We start from the raw sequence: 23,985 nt of genomic DNA on the forward strand, positions 1-23,985 counted from the left end.
TCAAGGTGAAGCTGAGCCGTAGATACAGGACTCATCTATATCACTATCATACAGAATAATGAATGAATAATACAAAACCGGGGAACACTATGAATCAGAAAGAAACAACAAGAAAGAAACAACAAGAAAGAAACAACAAGAAAGAAACAACAAGAAAGAAACAACAAGAAAGAAACAACAAGAAAGAAACAACAAGAAAGAAACAACAAGAAAGAAACAACAAGAAAGAAACAACAAGAAAGAAACAAAACTCGAAACTGCACACGCAATACGGATTTGAGATCTCAATCGTGATATTGGCCCATTACTTATCAACATGGGCAAGTTCGGGAACCTAGGTAGCTGCAAGAAGTGCAGCTGTCTCCCTCATTCATATCGTCATCGCTGTCATAATTCAAACCATAGAGTAGCCAAGCTACGCTAGTCGTAGTGTGAGCGTGATACATAATATCACACCCCTATCAGAACCAACCTCATCCTCACCTTAATCACCTTAATCCAACAAAGAACGTACACCGAAGTAGCGAATACCATTGCATTCCGGAAACATCAAGCGCAATCATCATTGCTGTGACTCAAAAGATATAGAAGAGGAATATCGAATAGAAATGGGTAACGTAATTGTGGATTTCCAATTCATAACGCCCTTGAATAGGAGGGATAGAAAGATCAGATCAAGTAGAAAATAGAAAAAAAGTAGAAAATAAAAAGTAAGAAAAATTGGAAAAAAAGAAAAGAAAAGAAAGACAATCACAAGAAAGGAGAAGACAAGGGGCAAAGTATGAAAAGCATTCAATTCAACCCGGTTCTTGAGTTACAGGAACAAGAATGAATGAAAAGAAGCAGAAGAAAATCCGGCATGGCAGCTGCTGCATTGCGCGACTGGAATACTTCGGACCAGGGAAATATCAATATCAGACATGGGCCATAATCTCATCCCGTATCGGGCAAGCAAGGGGGATTAAAGTGGAACCAGACGAGGAATAAGGTTTGTAGTAATAGAACGAAACGAAGAGAAGCAAAGAAACTCGTAGGTCACAGTGCAACTAATCTGGAATACAGAATGGGGCGCCTTCGGGTGTTCAAGGTTCAGGGTCAGTCCAATCTCAGCCCCGTCACAACATCATCGACACCGCTATCGTGGTCATTATGTCTGTGCGGAAATGAGTTTTTCGACGGCAAGGCAGGAAATCATTTGTTTGGAAAGGAGAGGGACGACTGGGTAAGATAATGCAAACCACAACACGATACTCAAAAAAAGAAAGGGAGAGGGGATACACCAACGCCAATCTCACAGCACATGCGCACGCAACAAATATCCAAGCGAGGCAGAATAGGTTCCAGGAAAAAAGAGGTCCAAAAACAATCAATCAAGCGCGAGAGTTATCCGCAAGGAATGGCCAAGTAAGAAAACGCACTATACCGACGAGGACTATCAAATGTACAAAAACAAGGGTATATCGGAGGCTTAAACACCTGAAGAGAACCGTCAAGACTTTTCAAATCATTCACAGGCCGTCACCAGCCCCGGTCTCAACACCGTCAGCGGAGTAGCCCATGTTCGGGTCGAAGCCGAAGCCGGTGCCATCTCCATCAGTGTTGAGGAACGTGTCAAAGTCGAAGCTCTCCAGGATATCAGGGTTATCCAAAGTGCTGAAGTCCAAGCTGAAAGCAGAGGCCTGTTGAGGTTGAGCGTCAGCAGTCTGAACACTGAAGTACAGTGAGAGATCTGGATGAAGATCATGGCTTACATCAGGGATGGAGAGATCATTGAATGTTTGCTGGTTCGGATCCGGAGTGGGTTGAACCATGGGAGGAGGTGCAGGGGCCGAGGTCTGCTGGGGAGGTGCGCTCGCAGTAGCATTAGGTACACCCTTGGTGAAAGCGTTGGGAGGAGCATGGGGTGTGACGGGAGTAGACGGAGTCGGAGTAGGTTCATTAGCCTCAGTAGAGGGAGTAGCGGCGGCAGCCGCAGCAGCAGCGTTCTTCTTGTTGGGACGCTATTCGAGTTCATGTTAATGCGGGGCCAGTGACGACAACTGGATATGTATGTAGTCAAACTTACCTTGCGAGTGTTCTCCTTTGCACCTTCCTTCTTGCCCTTGGGTGCGGCCTTAGTAGACTGCTGAGGCGTTGGTGGCGCATTGCCAGTGGTTTGGGGAGATGGCGGCTGGGGACGGCCCGCATTGGCGCCAGCCGGTGGCGCCTGAGGTGGAGGCATGGTGCTGCGATCCTGCGGGGTACCTGCCTGGGGCTGAGTGGCCGGCGAATGCTGAGGCATAGGCTGTCCAGGTTGCCATTGTCCACTGGGCATACGGTTGGCGTTGGCGGGGATGGGTTGGCCCATTTGAGCTCCGGTAAAGGCTGGGTTGGAGCTTGGGGGGCGCATGGGCCCACCAGGACCGGGGAAGAAACCAGCAGCCATGTCGGGAGGGATCTGTGCGCCGTTCAGGTTCATCGATCCTGGAGATCCACGGTTTTGGCCCATGTCACCGGCGCTGGGAGATCCCGGGAGACCGGTCTGAGGCATCTTGGGCGTGCCTCGTTTCATTTGATCGCTGGGGTTTGGAGACGCACCCGCCCTACTACCCTGGGGAGAGGTGCCTGGTGGCAATCCCTGACCGGGCATCGGGGGCTGGCCGTCAGCACGGGACATGCTATCCTGCTCTTGACGAGCCATCATCAGGCGACGCTTATTCTGCTGTTCAAGCAGCATAAGTTGCATCTGATAGTCCTGGAGAGCATGGTTGCCATGTTGACCGCCAGGTGTTTGCATGCCAGGACGAACCTGTTGGAGCTGACCGTTTGAGCTGTAGTACTCTGGACCCATGGGGTACATGCCTCCTTGCCCATCCGGCATCGGCACCAGGTCCGCCTGATTCGGCATAACACCGGGATTCATCATACCACCATTCGGAAGACCCTGGGAATTCAATGCTGAGCGAGAGTGATGAAGGGCCAAGTTTTGAGCATATACCTGCATGGATTTCTGTTGCGCAGCTTGCCCCTGCTGGAACTGCTGGAACTGCGCCGGGTTCATAGGCCTTTGCATTCCGTTCGGCATCATCAGCTGCTGGGGGTTTTGCTGGCCTTGCATCTGTCCCTGTCCACGTCCATTGGGAGCTAATTGCTGACCATTCACGGCACCACCTTCGAGGCGAGGGCGTTTCGACGGCGAGGGGGCGTTGTCAGCAGATGCAGGTGACTGTGGCCGATTCCCGTTCATGTCCATTTCAGACTGTTCCCGTTGCATCTGCTGCATCATCTGCATCTGCTGATTCTTCTGGAACTGAGCAGCCAATTGCTGTTGAGATCTATAAGATGAAAGAGAAGAAGACCTGATTAGCATCACTACGAAATGCTGGCACATAGATTATGCCAAGGGAGAAGCATACAGGCCGTTGTTCAGAGCTGCCTTCTGCAAGTTAGGAGGAACCATGCCATTGCCGCCACGGCGTACGCCAAGTGGCACTTGGCCGGCCATCATCGGCTGTTGTTGCCGCATGAGCTGATTGTGCTGCTGCTCTCGAATACGCATCAGATTCTGGAAAGCCAATCGAGTTAGAATCAGTGAGAGGAGGAATCGGGAGGGTAAGCTTGGCGGACTTGACATCGCACAAAGTCTTATACATACCTGAGTGTGCTGAAGATATTGCCTCACATCGTTGCTGTTACCCCGTTTCCGCTGAGCCCAGAAGAAGTCCCAGAAGAGACTAAACCAGTCCAGCAGGAACGAGGATTGAAGACTTTCATTGGGGAGGCTGGGTCGAGGAAGATCGTCGGGGATCTTAATTTTCTCGCCATCCTTTCCATCAGTCATCATGGGATCACCATCGACACCGTTCACGTCGCCACCAGGCCGGCTACCCGGGCTAGTCTTCGTGCCATTGTCGGTGTTGATCTTAATGGATTCGTCTTGCACGAGTGCACGCGCGCAGTCGTGGTAGCCACGTTTCAAAAAGTAGTCGTAGATATAGGTGTTGAGGTTGTTGATCATGATCTCGGGGTTATTCATGTTCATGCCGCCGTCGTTACGAGGAGCTGTAGAGCCGTTGTTCATCATAGGGATACCACCCACAGGGCCTCCAACCCCGGGGTTCATTCCAACATTCATCGGGTTCATGGTGGCGAACGGTGGATCTTCGGCCACCCTTGCCTATATTATGTAGAGCGATTCAAGTCGGAAGTCTCCGTATAGAGGCCAACGCGCATCCACCAAGCTAGGCGATGAGGCCCAACGCGGGTGAGTGGATTGCAACGCGTAGAGGAGGGGGAGGATGTCAGGGAGGAGAAGCGGTCAGCGCTTCAAGTATGACAACTATAGCCTAACCCTGGCTTTCCAGTAATATGATAAACGCGTGCGAAACAACCGCGCGAATTCACCGAGCCCGATAATGTTCGGTGTGATGTTGCGATAGAGGATCTGCGGCGGCCGGGAATGTCTTCTCCGGGGGGTTCGAGCCACGCGACGGGAGGGACTAGAACCGGAGAATCGGGAGGCGCAAGCCAAAAACTGGAAGAAACCCGATGGCTAGAATGTCAAGCGATGGTCAGAACAGTGCTTGGCTCGCAAAAGGGCCAGAGGCAGGAGCGGTTCGCGGTGCGATAGGGTTTGAGCGATGACGGAGGTACAAGGAGGCGGAAAAAGCCCACAAGTGAGGAGGTTGGGGGTTGAGGGGGAAGGCAGCGCTGCCAGACAAGCCCGATCGGGCAGATTCGCGCAAAAGAACAGAATTTGACATGCAACGAGGAAGAAGAGGGGATTCAAAGGAGAAAGAGAAGATAGCAGGGGGCGAACTGGGTGTGGATCTCACGGTGGAAGGGGAGAGGAGCCGGGGGGTACGGGCGACAGGCGCTGCGCTCTCACTGCGGGAGAATCGCTTGTTCGGAGCGGATCAACTCGATCGGAACCCGGGGCTGGGGATGGCGCTGTCAGGCGTATATCTGGGCATGCGCGGTCGCAATGATTGAGGGCGAAAAAAAAAGAAAGAAAAGAAAGATTGCGGTGCCAAAAGGACAAATCTGGGACAAGTTGCAAGTCAAGCAGAACCGTCCAGAGGAAGAAAAGTTTCCAGTATAGAGATCTAGCGAACAGAAAAGAAGAACGAAGGAACAAAGTGGGCGGGTTGGGGTTTGATCAGGCAAGAGGGATTAGGTATGGTGATATGCTGCGCGATGGGCCCTGCGATGGATCCCAGCGGGAGTCTAAAAAAAGTCGGGTCCTCCGCGCAACCAAAAAGGCCCAAGAGATCCAGCTAGACGATCGGCGATCGAGCCAATCGGACCAGAATCAAATCAAAAAAGGGCCCAGGGGAGGGGAAAGATGAGAGAGTTGAAGGCGAAGAGATTCCAGAGAGAAAAAAAGAGGCGAACAGGGAAGAAGAAAGTCGATGAGTACGAAATTCGGAGGGGCGGAGATGGTACTGGTTGTATTGCGAATACCGTATTGTCACACCACGCCGCACTCTGCCTCTTCGTCAATGGCAGGTGGTTACCGAATGGCCGATACCGACGGTATGTCCAATTCGCTGTTGGACATGGACAGGATATACAGGCCAGTACTACTGTATGTGTAGAGTTTGATTCACGAGTATCTGTACAGCTCTACATGTATCAAATTGGATAGCTAACGCGTCCGCTAGAGCTCACTATGTATACAGTGATACACTGTCCCGAAAGCATCGAGATCGGTGTAGTAGTAATAGTAACTAACAGGGCTGGCCCGCCATCGTCAATTCTTCTTAGGAAATATCAGCCTTCTGCGCAAATCTACAGACAAGAAAAATCTCGAATATGAAACATGTCCAGGTAATGCTGGTGATAAATCGCGCGGCGGGGGCAAAGTTCCTGGTTCCTACAGGACGATAGATCAGAAAGCCTATTCTTGCATCCAACCGAACTAGCCACGCAGCCAGCCAGCCCAGCAGAGGAGAAAACATCCCAGTCATTTGGATCAACCGGAACACCACGCAAAAGGAAATGAGAATCAAGATCCCAGTGGAGAAAAAAAACTTTGATCAAAAAGAATACATCATAGTTCTCGCAAAAACATGAAACCAATGGAAGCCTGCCATAAGAAGAAAAACGCCGTGGATGCTCATCACCATCTACTCCTCCTCTGGCGGCATCTCGTCCTCAATGTATCGGACCAGTGAGACTCGCATCTCGGTTGTATCGTCGCCCCGGAGCACATCGCTCACAAAGTGTGCCTCGATCTGCATTTGAACCTGGAAACCGGGTTAGTGATCGGACCCGGCGCAAAGGAACCTGTTGACCGGGGAAGAGGGGAAAGGCGCCGGAGGATCGTAAATCGAGCCTAGCTAGTCTCTAAGGCAAAAAAAAGTTTACTTACCATCTCTAGTGCGCCTCGAAGCACACCGCATAGGATATTCGAGAACCAGAGCTCATCCTGTGCTCGCCCGTCGTCCGGCAGCTCCACAAAGTCTGCCAAGGGATTGTCATCGAAGATAAGGGAGAACTGGTTGTTGTCGCTGGTCCAATTGGTGACCGTTGGGGCAACATTCAAGAAGATCTTGAAGCCCACCTGATCAGAGAGGTCAGAAATCGTGCATCAAGCCATTCGACCTCTTTCCTTCCTTCGATACACACAGTCCCTCCCTTGTATGTCACGCACCTTTGCAATCATATCGGCCGTCTCCCGGAAATTGGCACATCGTCCCACCCCGGACTTGGCCAGGAAGTCTTCAATCAACCGCATGCCAATATTGTAGCCCATCTTATCCAATTGCTTGTTGACCTCTTGGTAATCACTATCGTAGTCCTGACATAATTGTGCAACAATCGTGCCGTATGTTAACGTGACCAGCTCCGCGTTGACTTTATCGATTCTCGTTCTAGGGAAGAGCGAGTCTGGTTAGTTCGAGTAGAACGGAGGACAGACACCTCGTCGTATAGTGGATAGAATGATCGCATCGACCATTTTCAAGTAGATCTCATGGCTTACTGACTTCCATATTCTGTATAGAATCCGTAAATCAGCATATGCATCTGTGGAAGAGTGCAGCTTCACTTACTCTTCTCCTATTCTGGAGGCTTTTGAAGATGACATGGCTGCGTGCTCGGTGCGCTAGGCACTAAAAGGCTGGAGTATGGCAGTAAAAGGCTTTGATAGCAATTCCCGCACAATATCAGGCAAATGCGACAGTCGGACGTGGATCCCTGAAGTGATTGCGGGGAGTTCGAGATGATGGAGCTGTCGCCGTACACAGTCGGGGCTCACCGCCCACCAAAAGTGGGATTATCGTTCTTCCCGCAGCTCCAGGCGCTCCCCCAAGGAATCTTTCGCTCTCCGCTGCAGTCAACTCGCGACGACATTGAGATTCCCCCAACCTTCCCCCTTGTTTTCTCCTCGGTTGACTGGCGACCCTGAGGTTACCCTCCGTCGCAATCATGTCTGGAGAAAAACGCCCTGCCCCAGAGGCATTTGGCCACTCAAGCCAGCTCGTGGTCAAGCGAAAGAAGTCCGATGCCGACCTCAACCCTGGTACCGCGGTCGTGAAAAGCTCGTCGCAAAATGGCGCTCTTATTCAATCAGTATGTAGCTTTCCAATACAATCTTCTGTTCAATCTTGGGCATGGAAGAATGTGTCATCGGTCAATCTTGGAGATAGGGACGAATGGCTAACTTGGTGGACCTAGATTCCTCGCACCAGCGGCCTCGATGCGCCGATCATGGAGCTTACGGGTATGATGCCCTCGATGAATCGTTGAGGTGGACTACAGCTAATGTTAGGAACCAGGCCACTCTGGTGAAGTCTTTACAGTTCGATTCGACCCCACGGCCCAGCACATTGCATCTGGTTCAATGGACCGATCCATCTGTACGTTTTGACCCAGACTCTCACCAGAATTCTCCAAATACAACGATCCCTAACTCATTTTCCATGTAGTGCTGTGGAATACATACGGACAATGCGAAAACTACGGCCAATTGACTGGCCACAAGGGAGCTATCCTCGACCTACAATGGGCCCGCGATTCTCGAGCAATTTTCTCTGCCTCCGCCGATATGACACTGGGGAGCTGGGACGTCGAAACGGGAACACGCGTGCGCCGCCACGTCGGCCACGAAGAAATTATCAATTGCCTTGATATCAGCAAACGCGGGCAAGAACTGCTCGTCAGTGGCAGTGACGATGGCTGCATAGGCATCTGGGACCCACGGCAAAAGGATGCGCTGGAATACCTTGAAACCGAGCTGCCCATCACGGCTGTCGCACTGTCCGAAGCCGGAAACGAAATCTACAGCGGCGGCATCGATAACACGATTCATGTCTGGGATCTGCGCAAGAAGGCTGTGGTTTACTCCATGGCTGGTCACACCGATACTATTACCTCTCTAGAAATCTCGCCGGACTCACAAACCCTGCTGTCTAATTCTCATGACTCTACGGTTCGGACGTGGGATATCCGGCCGTTTGCACCCACCAACCGGCTGGTCAGGACATTCGACGGCGCGCCCGTCGGCCTGGAGAAGAATCTCATCCGGGCCAGCTGGGACCCCAAGGGCGGGAAGATTGCTGCTGGCAGTGGTGACCGGAGTGTGGTCGTCTGGGATGCCAATTCTGGCAAGCTGCTGTACAAACTTCCTGGTCACAAGGGTACCGTCAACGATGTCCGCTTCTCGCCTAACGACGAGCCAATTAGTGAGTTTCTTCTCTCGTCACGGAATTGTCTAATTGGATGTACATGCTGACCTCATCTCTAGTTGTTTCTTGCTCGTCGGATCGGAACTTGATGCTGGGAGAATTGGGCAAGTGAAGCGTGATACTTGAAACACCTGTAATGACGGATAAGCGGGCGTTCATTTGATCTACATAACCACATACTCTTTCTCGAGGCTGCCTCTACTGGTCCCCGGACTGCCAGCTCGGCTAGCAGCAAGGATGTCGCTGCTTGCTGTGAATTGAACATGGCGCTGCAGCTTCGGCTTCGGCTTCAGCTCGCCAGAATCCAGAATATCGCCTGGAAAGGTCAATCCTTGAATGAGGCTTTATTTCCATGGGTTGTACAATACAATACTAGTCTCAAATACCTCAAATGGCTATTTGCCTCTTCGTTACTTCCTTCTTCACATGATATGTGTATTGGGTCAGAGTACCTTCTTCTTTGGGACACTCGTGCAAACTGCTTCGAAGGGGTCTTGCCATTCTCCCCGTTCCCGCCACATCTTGCTTTATCTCTCCATCTCCACTTTGTACACGGTTATCACTTCAACTTTTCTTTTCCATTCTTCACCGGGAGTTACGAATATCGATTCATTGCTTTACCTCAGGCATTTGTCCCACCTTCAATATGACAGATTCCGAAGTCAGCGGCGCCACCGCAGAGACCAACCCTGTCGACCAGGCCATCTCCCAGCTATGGGCAGAGGCCAAGCGACATGCAATTCTGTCATCATATCTTCCATCTTGAACCTTGGCATAGTTACAGCGGGTAAGTTGGCCCCCTTCCCCCTTCCCCAGGCACTGGCAAGGTCGCATCTAATTCGCCAAAAAGGTTTAATCCTGGCCTACACCGTTCCAAATGCTTCACTGTGGAATCACGGCATGCTCCTCGCCTTCTTCTTGATCTTTTTTGGGGCTCCATTGTGGTTCAGTACCACTTCGGTGTGTTTGACCAAGATCGCATTCCGCTGCAAGACGAACACCCTCGTGGCGGAACCCCTACCCATCGTCAAAATGGCAACTTTATCTGAATCACCATCAACCTGGACAAGCCGGTCTTGATGGTTCCGGAGGACCTCGCGTCAAAAGTGTGAGAGAACGCAGAAAATGAACGGGGAGTGCCTGTCGAAACTCTCTGGGAAAAAGTTGTGAGTGGCACCATAAAAGTTACCCGGATATTCCCTCTTCAGGTGTGAAATTGGCTGACTTCTTGCCAGGTATATTTTACGTACAACGTTCACTCGCGCATGGGAAATTCAGCGCTGCTTATGACCAGTCGTGGGCAGCCTTTGATGCATGAGGCTCCGAAGACCGAGGCATGAGATTGAGGTTAGGGCTCCTTTTTATTATGTCACGGAGTAAAAGGAGTGGCTTGAGACAAATTGTCTCAATGGGAAACTCAGTTGTCGGTGGTTCTTGCGCATACTTAGTCGGTTCAATTCTTGTTCAGATTATATTTGTGCCAGTCAGTCTATTGCTCTGCTCGTACAAGTGAATCGGGAAACATTCTGGGCCACTGGCTTGTGGGATCATCTCCTCAGTTCTGTGTATTCACACCTCAACCCGGATTTTGCGATACCTTCGCATTCTCTTGACCCCTGCTATCAGCTACACCTCAGCTACAGCTCTTCACCTGGTTGAGATAAGCTCCGCATGAGTGGGGAAGAGTTAAGGTTCAGGGCAAAGTATGCTCTCTTGACATCAGAACTTACTTTCTGGAAGGAATCAACAAGTTCATTCATTCCATGCATGCGCCTAGGGAAACCGTTTGGATAAAATCAGCAATATCTCTGGACGATATGGGCTATTACAATTCTGGTTAGATATGTTTGACAGTTGACGCAGTAATACTGGTAAAGCCCTGTTGGTCAGTGAGGAAATATTTAGAAGGACGACCGTGTTGTGTTACTAACTTAGTGAGGTAAGCATAAATATTCGATGGATTCTTTTTCTTCTCTGGGTGATGGATCTCGCCCCCTCTTCTTGTCGGTCTTTTGATTCACCTTTTTTGCCTTCTCCATTCCTTCCTATTGTTCATATTGTGTGTTTTAAATAGATGACGCGCTGGGTCGGATGGAATGCTTACGAGACCTATTTATCATTGCTTGCTTCTATTTTGTCTGTATTCGAACGGTCGTCTAGGCATAGATCAATCTCGGCATTGTCTTTTTATTTTATGAGAATATGATTCTCATCGTATGCCTATGTTTGTAAGCCCAGTCCTCAATATAGAGATGATAAGTATGTAAATACCGTCGATGTGCTCACTTGCGGTTCCTGGAAGCTTGGTTGTCTCTTCACGCCGTATCTAAGAACTGCAGGCTGTTGCGCCGTGCTAACGATAGGAAAATTCCATCTGTTCATTCCAGGTAGGGTCCAAGAGCTGTTTACAAGTGTTGAACACACAATATAGACAACAGGTAAGTAACACTATTAACATATGAAGGTTTAAATAGACAATGCGACATTAAAATCTTCAGACGCAGACACTCAAGACCCATCCACCTACCGTGGAACCTCGATATCATATTTGCAAGTCACTTCGCTCAACGTTCAAAGTGACAAACCTAGCCTCGCAAGCACAAATTACCGATATACGTACCTCCGGTCATCAAAGAGATCCAAAGTAGCCTGCCGGGCCTGCTTCTCGAACCTTAACCTAGTCTTCATCGCATCAAGTTCCCGCTCAGCATTAATCCGCGCCCCCTCATGCATAATTCGCACACGCTCTACCTCCGGCTGGTGCGGCGCCAATGGTAACATCTCTCTTGGGATATCCCCCCACTTTGACCAGAGAGGGAGTCGATAATGGCGCATTGCACGATTAAAATCGACCCATTACCCGGACGGGTTAATCAGGGCACCGCAGATGGTCAGGCTTGTCCAGCCATGGAGAGTAAGCATAGGTTTTTGGTTTCCGGATACGGAGGGGACTGAGGACAGGATGTGTTCCATTATGACGGGTTGGGAGTTTGAAAAGATTGAGAGAGGGTTAAAGGGGGGTCCTGTGGGTGTTGATACTGGGGTTCGGGGGTGTAGGACGAAGTCGATGCCATAGGAGGTGTAATGGTCGGCTAGTTCGCGGTCGGCCACGTCGTAGCCTCGGGGGTTTTTGGCACGGCTGGCTTTCCCTATATAGTAGGTGTTAGGAGACTATGTTAAGGAAGGATAGAAGGGAAAAGGTAGAGTATTATACTAACAAATATTATGGCTCAGGGCTGCACCACAGGCGTCGATGTACTCTGAGCAGGTCTCCGGACTAAGGAGGCTGGTGGGTTTTGGGTCCAGATGGTAGAAGAATTCTTTAATTAGGGCAGAGAAGCAAGGAGTAGGTTTCATATCTTGGTTGAAAAAATAGGTCCACCCAGAAGGTTGATATGGTTGCTGAGGTTGCTGTTGTTGCTGTTGTTGTTGTTCACGATCTTTCTCGGTGCATTGCTGCTGCGAACCTGGTGGTAACGGTGTTGACGCCTCTTCACCAGCACCTGGTTCAGGTTCGACTTCTGGCTGCTTGCTCGGGCGAGGAGGCTTCCTGGGCGGCACTTCGGTATTTGGAACAGTAGGAACAGGCCTTCGTTGTGGAGGGGCAGGCGCGGCTTTATACATGCCGCCGATAGACTGGGTTCGTACTCGTGGAGGCGGAACTGGGAGATAACCGCTGTGCTGGTATACTGAGAAAGAATGTGAGGCACCATCTGGATGCTGCGGGGGATAGTCTTGCACGACGTAGCAGTTGGTACACAGGATGATGGGTGGTGGTGAGCAAGTGCTACATGTTAAGCGTGCTTTGGTAGCCTCAATAATTTCCTGGCAGGAAGTGCATTTGTAGAGTAGCATGGTGGGCTGGTTGGGAAACTGGTGAGAGATTTATCTTACGCATAGGTCTCTGGAGGTTATATAACAGCAACATCATGTTGGGCACTGCCTCATGGTTTGCCTTGACTGAAGGTGGCTTGAAATTCGCATAGTGATAAGGAAGTATCAGCAGCTTGGCAACGCCTCATCTTGAAAATTAAGGTGAAAATAGCCGAAATCCTTCTGATTACCGCCCTCGTTCCTGCCTCTAGCACAATTACAGTAGCCTAAAATCCATTAGTGTACTACTTTATCCAATAACTTGCAAGACTAAACCAGAGGATATATTATCCATCATTGGACATAAAGGCTCCACGCTATGTTAAGAGGTTATAGAGGCGTTTCTGATTAGCTCCATTGAGTTGACGGCGGGGAGAGATGCTCCATTAAGCAAAATTAAGCAAAATCAAGCAACATTAAGCAACACTAAACAACCTGCGCATGCGGGGAAATTGGGGAACTTATAGTTTAGGTAGGTAACGGACTTCTTGTTCGAAGTAAATTTAACGCCGAGATTACGTCAACCTTTACGTTGCACATCACATTAACTCATTTAATGTGACGGGCCAGAGCCTGGTAGTAAAGCCATGTGCCATGGCTACGCTCTTTTGCGTAATTCGCTGTAACAATCATGTACCGCGCACGTGATGAACACGGGGAGTGGAATCGCCTAGTCCCCAAAATAGTGTGTCGACCCATTAGACCCCTCTCGAGTAGAGCGAATAGCAGCTAAACAGGCGTGAGCACAAAAGGCAACGTATTATGACTAGAATCTACGGTAGGTCCTCTCTAGACAGTGCTTCGATACGGCGATTAAGGATAGCACGAATATAGTTTTTGTGATATTCGGCGACGATCTGGCTGTAAGTGAGGAGGAGATAGTAGATTCTATCATAAGGGCACTCTATGCCGACCACGATGATAACCGGTCAGCGAACCGCATGCAGCAGACTTAGGCAATGTAGTATATATCTTGAGATCTATATCCAAAGATTTGTGTCTCGTAACTATAGACTACCTCTGTATAGTCAGCAGACCTATGGCCGTTAACTATGGTTACTCAGCCATACAGGCCGCCAGTTAGTTAACTGATTGAAGGCCGTACTAGACCTGGAGCTGTCTCGATGCCTCGTGGTAATCACAGGCCAACCAGACTGAAGATGAAGGCGTAAGCAATTTGATCTTATTAAGGTTGGTATCCTAGCTTCTGTCTACCCACACAGTATATGGGACATGACAAACTCCCGCTTGTGCCTGAAAGTTCCTTCGCTTCTCGAAACAATATTCCATTAAGCACGCTCAAATACAACCAGTCAGCAAATCGCTACTACAAATTCTCCCTCTTCCTCTTCCTCTTCACCACCTAGGCCGCCTTCCGTAGTCTGGGCCTTCTTTCTTGCTACTCGGCCAGGGCGTCCTCCACCCAGTGGAGACTTTAGCGTAAAGTCGATGTGTTTCTCGGAGTCGAGCTGGACAAGATAGGATGGCACGTTGACAAGTTGCTTGTCCACCCTGAATGATTGCTATAAGCTATATTGCCTGATCTAGGAGCCTATGACAACTCACCGGATATGTCTGCTTAAACAGAACACGCGCGTGGTGAATAGATCGCGCAAGTCCAAGGCGGAAAATAATCGTCTGCAAGCGACGTTTGAGAAAGTCTTCAGTGCGCAAAGACAGGACATGGTCCAATTCCATGCGGGACTCGTCCAGTACACGGAGACGGACGAGTCGGCGAATTAGTTCGTTACCCTCAAACAGGCGTTTCGGGTGCTTTTCGTCGAGAGTGAGCAAGACTCTATAGATCATATCGCGTTCAATTAGTTTATGAAATCAGTTTCAGGGTGGAAATTTCAAACCGAGCAGCACAACGGACCTTCGATAGGGTATACTGAACCCGCCAAACCTCGCGCTTGTTCTTTAGACCGTACTCCCCAATTAGCTTTAACTCAGCATCCCTATACAATCATCATGAGTACAAGGTTAGAAAGAGAAAGGTAATTCAACGCTGCTGTCTCAGCAAGGAAGGGTGATGTGTTGGTCTGAAGAGGCAACCTACAATCGAGCAGCGCCGTAAGCTGATATATAGATGTCAATATCAGCTTGATTATTTTTAGGATTTGAAAATTGGATGACGACTAACCACGACGGGGAGTTCTGTAGGCTTTGAAGAGACATTTCTGATATACGTAGTCAGGTCATGTAAAGGGTGCAATCCTTTTCTGGAAGTATCAAAAACTCACGGAAGCGGACGAGAGCCCATTTTATCAAACTAAGACAAGGCCGAACACAATATTCAGAATTTGAGTAAGAAGAGATTGGGTATATTGCGAGTCTACAACTGGGAAAACATAAATACCTTAAATAGTGTTATTGTGGGGGTAGGGGACTCGGCTACGACCTGGAGTGCGGTATTTTCTACTCCAATATTATCATCTGCCCAGAGTTGCAATGGCTGGGTTTCAAGATCCAGTTTTAATGGATCCCTTTATATTGTAAGCAACAAGTAGTGTGTATGATGGTTTGAGGTTTGAGGAGCAGTAGACTAAAGTTTCTGTATTCTTTCTTGAAGGGATACTGACCCCAGCAATTTAGTCGATCGTTGAGGTCCTCACCAGCGCAGGGAACGTAGAAACCGGGACTAGGGACTTGGTTACTCTAGAACCTCACGTAGGGTTCCGGGGAGCTAAGGTGGCCACCCAAGAGCAAAATAATTTCCCTAAACCTTCTGTGTTGTGTGTTGGATAGTTATAGTGTCCCAAAATGAGTGATTAGTGTTACGAGCTATATTTGCCACTGGATACAAGACATAGCGCTGGAAATCCAGGAAGAAGGCTTCGACATATTCAGCACAACCTTGAAGAGTGGTTTGGACCTCTGGTATGTCATGTGCTCATTCTATCGTGGCTGGTATATGTAAAACCCAGTAGGTTTCCGGTCCAGGGCATGAATTCCCCAAAGCTAGAACACTCCCAGCGATGACTCGAGTGTCCTCAGCGTGAACAGAGCCGTGTTTTACTGTCATCCACAGTCTATGTATCACTCTGTGGAGCCACGTTGGTGTTACACAGGCTGTTATTACCATAGGGCCAAATATTACAAATATTCCGCTTCCTGTTGCAATTCCCTCTCCCGTAACTCCAAACATCGTCACTTTTAGCCTCACTGCAAGAGACCTGCTTTCGTGACTTGAAGCCGAAACTACAGATTTCAAACACCCCTAGCCCCATCTCTTTCGGTGGGGGGTTCATTTCTCGTCTCTACTATTCGTGATAAATTCTCAGGAGCTCGACCCTCATAACCACGCAGGGAGAGGTGGAAATGTTTTTCCTATTTGGCCAAGAGAGTCTGACAGCGTTGATAACTTCACGGTATGTTCTAGTCACGAAGAGCCCTCAAACACATTTTTGGGAGGTTCGATATCAAACACGGCTTGGATGTCACCATGTGGAGAGAATCCAGAGAAAGTCCACTGAAAGAGAGAGGTTCGTTTGTACCACCGGTTGGTTTCATTTTTAGGAGCCTGCCACAACTGGTGCCGCTCGTAGAGGCCGATAGCCAGTAGCATAGGGGCGTTAAAAAATCTTGTCGCTCCTACATTCACTTTGTGAAACCATCGAGCTGAAAGGGCGAATTTGAGAGGTAGCAGAATCACCAGTGCAAGGATATTCAGTGGCGGACGATAGGCGAAGATGGAGTCACTTTTGACACCTTCAAAAGTGAGTACGGCGCGGCGAAAATGGACTTCCGCAGTGGCATTCTCCACAATTTTTGCGAATGTATTGGTGAGCGTGGATACCAAGACGGTCAGGAAGAGCGTGTTGCCAAGAAAAGCAAATGCAATCATCAGGGCAGGCCCGAGGAGGACATGGAAGTCGACTGAGTGCTCGAATCCGGTACCATCAAGGCCGAACCAAATCCAGAGCATCCACTTTGAGATAGTGGCTGAACCAGGTACATCAATAACATGATCTGAATGAGTACCAATCAGCCATTTCATGGATAGGAAGAAACCGGCAAAACACCATGTGGCCAGTAGGGTCAGTACAGAGAAATCCCTCATCATTGCTCGCAACGAGATAAACAGCATGTTATCTGGCATAAGGTTAAACGCCAGCCGTGGTAGAAGTACAGGCGCTGCGACGCATAAGATGTCTAGTGCACTGGTGGCCAGATCGGTATCTTGAACAACCGCGGCATACGTTCGCAACATGAAATAGGTAGAGTAGATACCAAAGAATGCGATATCAAGGAAAGACCAAACATTCTGTGTGTGTACATACCATCCGTGCTCAATGATAGCTGCGAATTCCTCAAGCAACCATCCACTCGCATAAGCACAGAAGATTGCCTCATAACTGGTTACATTAGTCCCATCACGGTAGACCATCGTAAGACCGTAGAATAGAAGAAGGACAGCGAACTGGCATATTTCAATTATGTTGCGCAACCGTGGGACTATTAGCCGGTGGTGGTTCAAGATAGGCGCTTTCCGAGGATTATATAGAGAGATTGGGAGATGTTTGTAATGATCGGGAATGATATCGACAAATGAGAGGGGTGTGTAGATAATCTGTCCACGGTAGACAGCATCCACTACCTTCTGACACGCAGATGAGCTGAGCAATGTCTTGCTTTCAGATATGATGGCAACTTCCAGGGCCGTGATTTTACGCTCGTAGCCTCCGCGTTTCTGCACTGGCCACTGCAGCGCATTTGGGCGTGTCCTTGCGATCATTTCAGGTGCGTTCTGAAACGGCTCGAACCCCGCCACCAAAATATTAGCGAGTAGCAAAAGTCCCGCTAGACCAGAATTGTCCTCGTCAAATCGACGAAGCACCCGACTGGCTAGGATCTCACAGAGAGTAGCACGAGTAACGCTAACAGTCTGCAGATGCCCCTGATAGTGTTGCTCCCGTAGGAACTGTGCACGGTTCACTAGAAGACAGTACACTGAGGTAGAGGTTAGCAGTAGATCGCACTTTGGTATCACGCATCTGGCTTTAGAAGCCGGTCCGCATGACAAAAGGTACTAACATACCGGTAGACACGTCTTCTGGATCATATAACTGATCAACCAGAGGTCTCACGATTAGCATATTCATTTGCGGATCTCGCAGCTGTTCTGACGTATACGGGTCATCTGTTTGTCCTGCTTAGCTTCTCCTTTCAGTGTCTGACAGAAGGCCGCTTGCCTATGCTGGTCGTTATGAGCCGACGAATTCTATCTCGAATCAGGCTTTCTGACGGTACAAATAATAATCCTGAACACATTCTCGGAGTGACTCACCGATGGATCGTGCGGTAGACTGGCAAATTTGCATGAGGATCGGCCCCAGAATGCTCTGCGGACTCTGTTATATTGAGAGAACTATCCTCGTCGACAGCTTCATCATCCAATAACGTGTCACTGTAACGGTCCATTGTTTGCGTGTCGTCATAAACTCACCAGAGAAAAAATGGATGGTAACCCAGAAGGAACGTTAAGCAGAACAAAGAGCTACATCAAAATTGGCGGAACCAGCCGTGCCGATTCGACGCTAATTCGCAGAAATATATCGCGCAGCGACAGCGACCTGCAATTCACGGTGATTCACCCTAATTTTCCTTTGTCATCAACTCCAAGAAATTCTAGGATTCTAACTATCGTCTCCTTCCAGTTGAGTCCTATCATAGTGAACTACAAATAACCTGTCACCTGGTCAACTAAGTTAGGAGTAACATACAGACTGTACCAACATCATTCTCATCACACCGCTGGCGCATAGCATGTGCAATCTCAAAAATTAAAATTATTATAACAAAGAATCTCCTCTCTAGTAAGAGAGGACAGAAGTGTTTGCGATACAGCCCATTCGAGATTGGAGTATCATCCAGGGGTACCCGCATAGCATACATGGAGGCCACCACTACCACGACCGGTCTCAGGCGATGTTGCCACCGTCCTCAGTAGCATATCCTTCCTCACCATCGCCGCCTTCATCGCCATCATTGTACTCATCCTGGAAATCATACGTTTCCTGCTCCACGTCAGGACCCGTCAGACTTGCATCAACAGGGGACCAGTCCTGGGTGTCGCTCCATTCAGCCACAGTGTCGCCGTCAATGGCGAACTCTTCGTCGCCGAAGACAACATTCAAATCATCGAGCGAGTTGTCACCCTCCTCAGATAACAGGTCATCAGCAGGCAAATTGAAGTCGCCGTCGGCGCTGAACAAGCTATCTTCGAATTCAACGTCCAAGGGGTCGGAATCGTAAGTTTCGGTGGCCTTGACGTCTTCAGCAGCCCATGCTCCTGCCTCGCGAGAGGTGATAGACAGGAACAGCAGGTAGCATGTGTCGACCTCGCCGTTGGTGATGGAGTACTCAATGTCGGGGGACTGCAGCAAGGCGAGGTTGGCTTCGACGTCAGGGCCGATGAGGAAGATGCGAGAGGGAGATGTATCCTTGTACGTGCAGACGGCCGGGAAGGAAATATTGTCATCCTCATCGAAGGCAGCGAGGATGGAAGGACCAGTGTCCTCATTTGAATCAGAGTTGTCGGTGTAGTAAAAGGGAGCAAGTGAGCTGTTTTTGGAGAAAGGTGGTTAGTCCTCCGTCGCGGTGCTTGCAGGTAAATGGAATGGGACAAGGTTGTTCACTTACACATAAGCGGACGTGCCGGGGATGCTAGACTCATCGGCCGTGCGGAGACGGCTGACATTGACTTTCGACATGGTATTCTTGTAATAGTGCAGAATCCCGCCGGTGGGTGTGGACAGGACGGTGTCCTCGTAGCCGGCCCACAGCGTACTGCAGGTTATGTACCAGGGCTGGCTATTCGGAGCAGACTTTTCCTGCATGTAGACGTTGCCGTCGCTGCAGGCGGAGAGCACATAGTCACCGTTGCTGCCTTGTAGACCCAGCGTGCTGAACCAGTAACCGTCGAGCTCGCTGTCGTCCAGGTCGAATGGCGTGGGCAGCAACGTGGTGCCCTGATACCCTAGGTCGTCAACCGTCTCTATCACGTACGACGTAAGATCCACAAGCCCGTCGCTCGGCGACGTAGTGTTGACTGCGGCTCTCTTGTACAGATCCTCCGGGAAGTCGTACTCCAGCTCATTGTGCGGCTCTGCTGAAAGTTCCAGTGATCGTTCCTGGAGGCCAAGCTTGCCGTTACTGGTGCCGTCAGTCTTGTTCCTACTCTTCATCAGCTTGTTGATATCCACGCAAACCATTCACATGGAGTGCCTTACCCGATGCAGTACGAGGCAATGATGTAGTCATCCGTCTCAAACAGTGGCCAATTCTTCTCGACAAAACCGAAACCCTTGAATGTGGCGCTGACGTCGTTCCGAACACTGAGCGTTGTTGAAATACCGGTGCAGTTGTTCACAGCTTCCAGACCTGCAGTTTTCGTGTCGTTGTTCAAGGTGGCCGCGAGAGCGACTTGAGCGGCCGCCTTGATGGACGGCATAGTTTCGATACCAACAGCACCCTTGCACTTCGTGCAGCCATTGAAGGTGGTCAACGCAAACTCAAGGCCGACGGGTAGACCAAATTGAACACCGAGCGCCACGGAGCCGTTGGCCTGTAGGCTCGGGACAAATTCGGGCTTGAAGCCGGTCGAGGTACTTTGCCCCTTCTTCCAGTCATATTCCCAAGTGGCCTTGGCGATGTTAAGGTCAGTCCGCGCTAGCATACTTCCTGTCATGTTGACGTTGTATTTGAGCTCGGTTCCCAAAGAAAGAACCGGACCAACTGTGATGAAGCCCAAGGTGAATGGTGACAGTGGGATGTCATACAGGTTGTTTCGGAATTTATCTTCGCGGTAGTACTGGGCGTAAATGCCGAGACCGAGACCTGCAGATAGACCAAGCTCTGCAGATACTCTGCCATCCTTGATACCGTCCGTAATCGAGATAGTGACGTTACCGTTGGCCTTGAGTGAGCCGGACAGGCCACACTTGACACAGTAAAAGTTGATAAAGTTCGCTTGCGTAACAGTGGTCTGCTTCTTTCCTCCTTTGGGCAACAGATCTTTGGTATCAGGGAGCTTGCCGATGGACTTGATCAGCAGCGCATCCTCTCCCCATGGCGACTGGACAGCCTTGGAGTCATCTTTTGGTTTGCAGGCGTTCTTCATGTTCTTCGACTGGTTGCCGTCCTTCTCGGAATCCTTGCATTCCTTGGCCGGTCGAGGAAGAAGCAGCTTGTCAAACTCAGCCGATTTGGTAATAGGCTCGCCTTTGATGATTTTCCCGGTAAGATCCACCACTGTCTTGGTCGCATCCACAACGGCTGCGCCGACCTTGACAATATTTTTCTTGGCGGCCTGTGCTGCTGACTGAACCTTGGTTTCAACTGTTTTGATGCCAGTGGCCACGGCAGTGCCGATTTTCTTGCCACTGTTCTTTATGAACGGAATGGGGTTCAGACTGGCCAGCGAGATTCGTTTCGTAAGTGGTGATGAGTCCCATTCGTCGTCAGTAACGACATCCAGGATCGCAGACTTGTCGGCAACCTGACTGACGTTGAAATAGCCAAGACCGCTATCCAGAGTGTCGTCGAAATCAGGTCCAAGGCAGGCAGTGGGCAGGCCATACTTGGTATCAACTGGAGCAACGCAGGTTCCCGTCGTTGTTGGCATCACCGAGTACGCGGTAGAGGTAGGGCCGGTAGAGGTAGGGCTGTCTCCGCTAGAGCTGTCTCCGCTAGAGCCGTCTCCGCTAGAGCCGTCTCCGCTAGCCCCACAGCCGCCATTCCCAGAAGTGGTAGATCCAGTTACACCTGGGCCGGCCGGAGCAGACACTGTTGGCGACACGTAATCGAAGCCCTGGTACCCTAGGGGACCCCAGACTACGTTGATGTCGATCACGATGTCCTCAATAGGTCGGGCCTGACCAAGAGCCTTGACACTAAGTGTGTTAATGTCGAATGTAATTTCAGTGGCATGGAAGTAGCACCGCTGGCCCAGGTCATAGTCCCCACAGTTGGGCGTGTAAGTGATGAAGATCATCTCATCCAACCTCCAGCTACCAGAGCTGTGCCCGAACGAAAACGCATCTGTGAAGGTAATCAACAGGTTCCCGAGATGCACTTCAACGCTCGCAATGAAGACAGAATGGTCCAAGACAACCGAGGGTGCAATCCATTTAGGCGTGGCGATAGCAAAGATTCCGGCGGTGTCTGTTGATTTGGGGATCAAGTCAGTAAATTAACGACGACGACTGATAATTGAGAGACAGGACTCACCTTCTTCTCCTTCCTGGGCATAGTGCATTGGTGCACCCGAGCCCGGTTTGGCGGGAGTGAGGTGATTCACATTGGTCAAATCGTGATCAGACGGGACAACTGGCGCCAGAGTTGCTACCGGACCAACCTTTTCGGTGGGGAATTCGTACTCGCTGGAAGTTGACAATGTGGTCACGGCATGAACGGCTGCGGTTGGAGTTGAGGTAGCAGAGATCAACAACGACGAAGAAGACGTGGATGAGACCAGGGGCGTGAGAACCGATGGGTTTTGGGAAACGGCCGTGCTTTGGGGTAACAAAAACGGCGTCGACGATTGAGTCGGTCGACCGGCTCCATTCTGGCCAGAAGCACTTGACGAAGCACGCGGCAGTGCGAAGGCACCGGGTGCCCCAAGTAGAAATAGAGCCCACAAAAACTTCATATTCAAAGAGTGAGATTGGGAATGTTATCCCTAGCAACGAGGGGATGGCTCTATGAGCCTAGTGGCAAGCAAAAGAATGGACGCCTTCACAGGGTATGAGAGGCCAAGGATAGAAAAGGATAGGTATAGAAAGAACGTAATGGGCTTGATGGGGAAAAGGAGGAGCGTATACAGCGCTCATATATATAGGCCTTTGCCATGTTTTGCGTGTTTCACGGCCATCAATGTTCTTCCGCTGTCATCGGTACAGACTATAGGGCGCCATGCTTGCGCCATGCCTGCGCCAGCATAAATGTACAGTGGGATCCATGGTGCAGGTACCGTTCGGTGAAGCATCTCGTGGTACCTGCATCTGTCCCTCAGGAAAGGCCAAATCGAGATTGTTCGTGCGGCGTAGCTGAAAAGCTTCCTGACTCTATGCCAAGCCAGAGATCGGTCGAATGAGCGATCCGCAGCTGCGCCCAGTCCGACGCGTGAGGCTCGCGAACTTGGCAAGTTCTGGCGATGAGGACTCCAAGGCGGGATTTGAACTGTCAAGACAGGTCACGGAAAGGATGGTTTGCGGCCCATGGGCGTTCTTGGCGCTGAACTCCGGTAAATTCCCATCCTCATCTTGACTTGGGGCCTTAAAAGTCAAGACACATCTTCCGTGGTTGTGCGTAAGCGCATCATCAATGACTCAATATCTAGGCCATCAAGAATGCATATCATATTCGGTAAGCCGAGAAGGTCGGAAAGGCTAGAGAGGCTGCCGCTCTTTCCAGGTACCCGTATTTCAGGGCCATTTTCACTCGAGGTTCAGAGCACCATTGAGTCTCGGGATCTGCTGACAGTGGGCATGGGAGCGAAAATGGACCCTCCGTTGACGTTTAGCAGTAGGGGAGAAGTCGCTCCTAGCGCTGCTTGGGAGCTCGGGTGCGTGACAGACGCACTAGTGATTCCCTCCCAGACCCTGAAAACTCGTCCTATAATTTCATTAGCGCGGGTCGGAGGCAGTGGGGAAACTTGGCAATGGATCCTTTCCAATCACCAATGGCTTACAAACAAGTCGTTCAATTGTCATTGCAGGGAGAATACTCAGAATAGGGAATAGGAGCGCGTAGATTGGTCGAACGAGCGTAAATGGGACAAACCAACTCGAGAGCGGACTGTGCTGTGCCGTCGGGTACTCCGAAGAAACGTGGAGAAATCTTATCACGGGGGCTAAGACTAGTCAAGCTTTGACAAGCAACCACGGCTAGGGTAGCCGACGGACCTCATCGAGTGGACGGATACTAAATTCAATACTTATGGATTGCTGTGCTCGCGATACAAACGAATGGAAACAATTGATGGCATCGTGATGTGCCTCACAAATAAGACGCGTCCTGAGGGCGCGTAGCGCGTGCGATTCAGCGACGAGTGTGTCTGAATCAGAACACAAATCACGAATGTCGATTCCAGTCTGCATCGGTTCCGATTGGGCCCAGACGTCGCCGAATTCTGCCTAATACGTGCTAGAGGGCGTCCGCAAATCAGCCTCGCTGATAATTCCAGTCGATGCTTGCAATTACCGTATTCGGCGTGTCCAAATATAGATGGTGCTTCTTTAGTCGCCGTGGCCGTTGAACGAAACCGAGACGCTCACAGCTCATTTGTCGGCCAATATTTCCGATTTACAATCTGATCGCGACATATCTCCCCTACATAAGATGGTCAGAAAACTGTGTCACGACTTTTGGACTTTCCAAGCTTCGAAGTATTCGTATGCTTACTCTGTCAGAGACCCTTATGCTCGGTGGCAGAAGA

The 23,985-nt window shown here is 50.0% G+C and overlaps 8 protein-coding genes across 8 annotated transcripts; 1 reads left to right on the forward strand and 7 right to left on the reverse strand.

Moving 5' to 3' along the window:
* Window positions 1-1,508: 1,508 nt before the first annotated feature.
* On the reverse strand, window positions 1,509-4,123 carry somA (putative cAMP-dependent protein kinase pathway protein (Som1); the record flags this gene model as incomplete). The annotated part of the gene is made up of 5 exons (XM_056903696.1): window positions 1,509-1,679; window positions 1,752-2,000; window positions 2,066-3,314; window positions 3,396-3,544; window positions 3,635-4,123. The coding sequence occupies 5 exons, from the start codon at window positions 4,121-4,123 to the stop codon at window positions 1,509-1,511; spliced, it is 2,307 nt and encodes a 768-aa protein (XP_056771463.1).
* Window positions 4,124-6,107: 1,984 nt separating this feature from the next.
* On the reverse strand, window positions 6,108-7,069 carry N7458_000303 (TRAPP complex core subunit BET3; the record flags this gene model as incomplete). The annotated part of the gene is made up of 5 exons (XM_056903697.1): window positions 6,108-6,227; window positions 6,353-6,544; window positions 6,635-6,854; window positions 6,969-6,977; window positions 7,035-7,069. 5 exons carry the CDS (start codon window positions 7,067-7,069, stop codon window positions 6,108-6,110), a joined length of 576 nt encoding a protein of 191 aa, XP_056771464.1.
* A 341-nt stretch (window positions 7,070-7,410) lies between these two features.
* N7458_000304 (WD40 repeat domain-containing protein) lies at window positions 7,411-8,781 on the forward strand (the record flags this gene model as incomplete). The annotated part of the gene is made up of 5 exons (XM_056903698.1): window positions 7,411-7,554; window positions 7,660-7,705; window positions 7,761-7,841; window positions 7,911-8,666; window positions 8,729-8,781. 5 exons carry the CDS (start codon window positions 7,411-7,413, stop codon window positions 8,779-8,781), a joined length of 1,080 nt encoding a protein of 359 aa, XP_056771465.1.
* Window positions 8,782-11,525: 2,744 nt separating this feature from the next.
* N7458_000305 (uncharacterized protein) lies at window positions 11,526-12,524 on the reverse strand (the record flags this gene model as incomplete). Its single annotated transcript, XM_056903699.1, has 2 exons — window positions 11,526-11,818; window positions 11,888-12,524. 2 exons carry the CDS (start codon window positions 12,522-12,524, stop codon window positions 11,526-11,528), a joined length of 930 nt encoding a protein of 309 aa, XP_056771466.1.
* A 1,331-nt stretch (window positions 12,525-13,855) lies between these two features.
* On the reverse strand, window positions 13,856-14,805 carry N7458_000306 (40S ribosomal uS4 domain-containing protein; the record flags this gene model as incomplete). The annotated part of the gene is made up of 6 exons (XM_056903700.1): window positions 13,856-14,065; window positions 14,109-14,340; window positions 14,402-14,500; window positions 14,602-14,620; window positions 14,679-14,722; window positions 14,786-14,805. The coding sequence occupies 6 exons, from the start codon at window positions 14,803-14,805 to the stop codon at window positions 13,856-13,858; spliced, it is 624 nt and encodes a 207-aa protein (XP_056771467.1).
* A 1,119-nt stretch (window positions 14,806-15,924) lies between these two features.
* N7458_000307 (uncharacterized protein) lies at window positions 15,925-17,966 on the reverse strand (the record flags this gene model as incomplete). Its single annotated transcript, XM_056903701.1, has 3 exons — window positions 15,925-17,495; window positions 17,584-17,627; window positions 17,833-17,966. The coding sequence occupies 3 exons, from the start codon at window positions 17,964-17,966 to the stop codon at window positions 15,925-15,927; spliced, it is 1,749 nt and encodes a 582-aa protein (XP_056771468.1).
* A 500-nt stretch (window positions 17,967-18,466) lies between these two features.
* N7458_000308 (uncharacterized protein) lies at window positions 18,467-19,759 on the reverse strand (the record flags this gene model as incomplete). Its single annotated transcript, XM_056903702.1, has 2 exons — window positions 18,467-19,109; window positions 19,188-19,759. 2 exons carry the CDS (start codon window positions 19,757-19,759, stop codon window positions 18,467-18,469), a joined length of 1,215 nt encoding a protein of 404 aa, XP_056771469.1.
* Window positions 19,760-19,773: 14 nt separating this feature from the next.
* Window positions 19,774-22,197, reverse strand: N7458_000309 (uncharacterized protein; the record flags this gene model as incomplete). Its single annotated transcript, XM_056903703.1, has 2 exons — window positions 19,774-21,710; window positions 21,777-22,197. The coding sequence occupies 2 exons, from the start codon at window positions 22,195-22,197 to the stop codon at window positions 19,774-19,776; spliced, it is 2,358 nt and encodes a 785-aa protein (XP_056771470.1).
* Window positions 22,198-23,985: the final 1,788 nt, after the last annotated feature.

Source organism: Penicillium daleae, assembly GCF_028827525.1.
Source record: "Penicillium daleae strain IBT 16125 chromosome Unknown utg000001l_segment0_segment0, whole genome shotgun sequence".
NCBI lineage: Eukaryota > Fungi > Ascomycota > Eurotiomycetes > Eurotiales > Aspergillaceae > Penicillium > Penicillium daleae.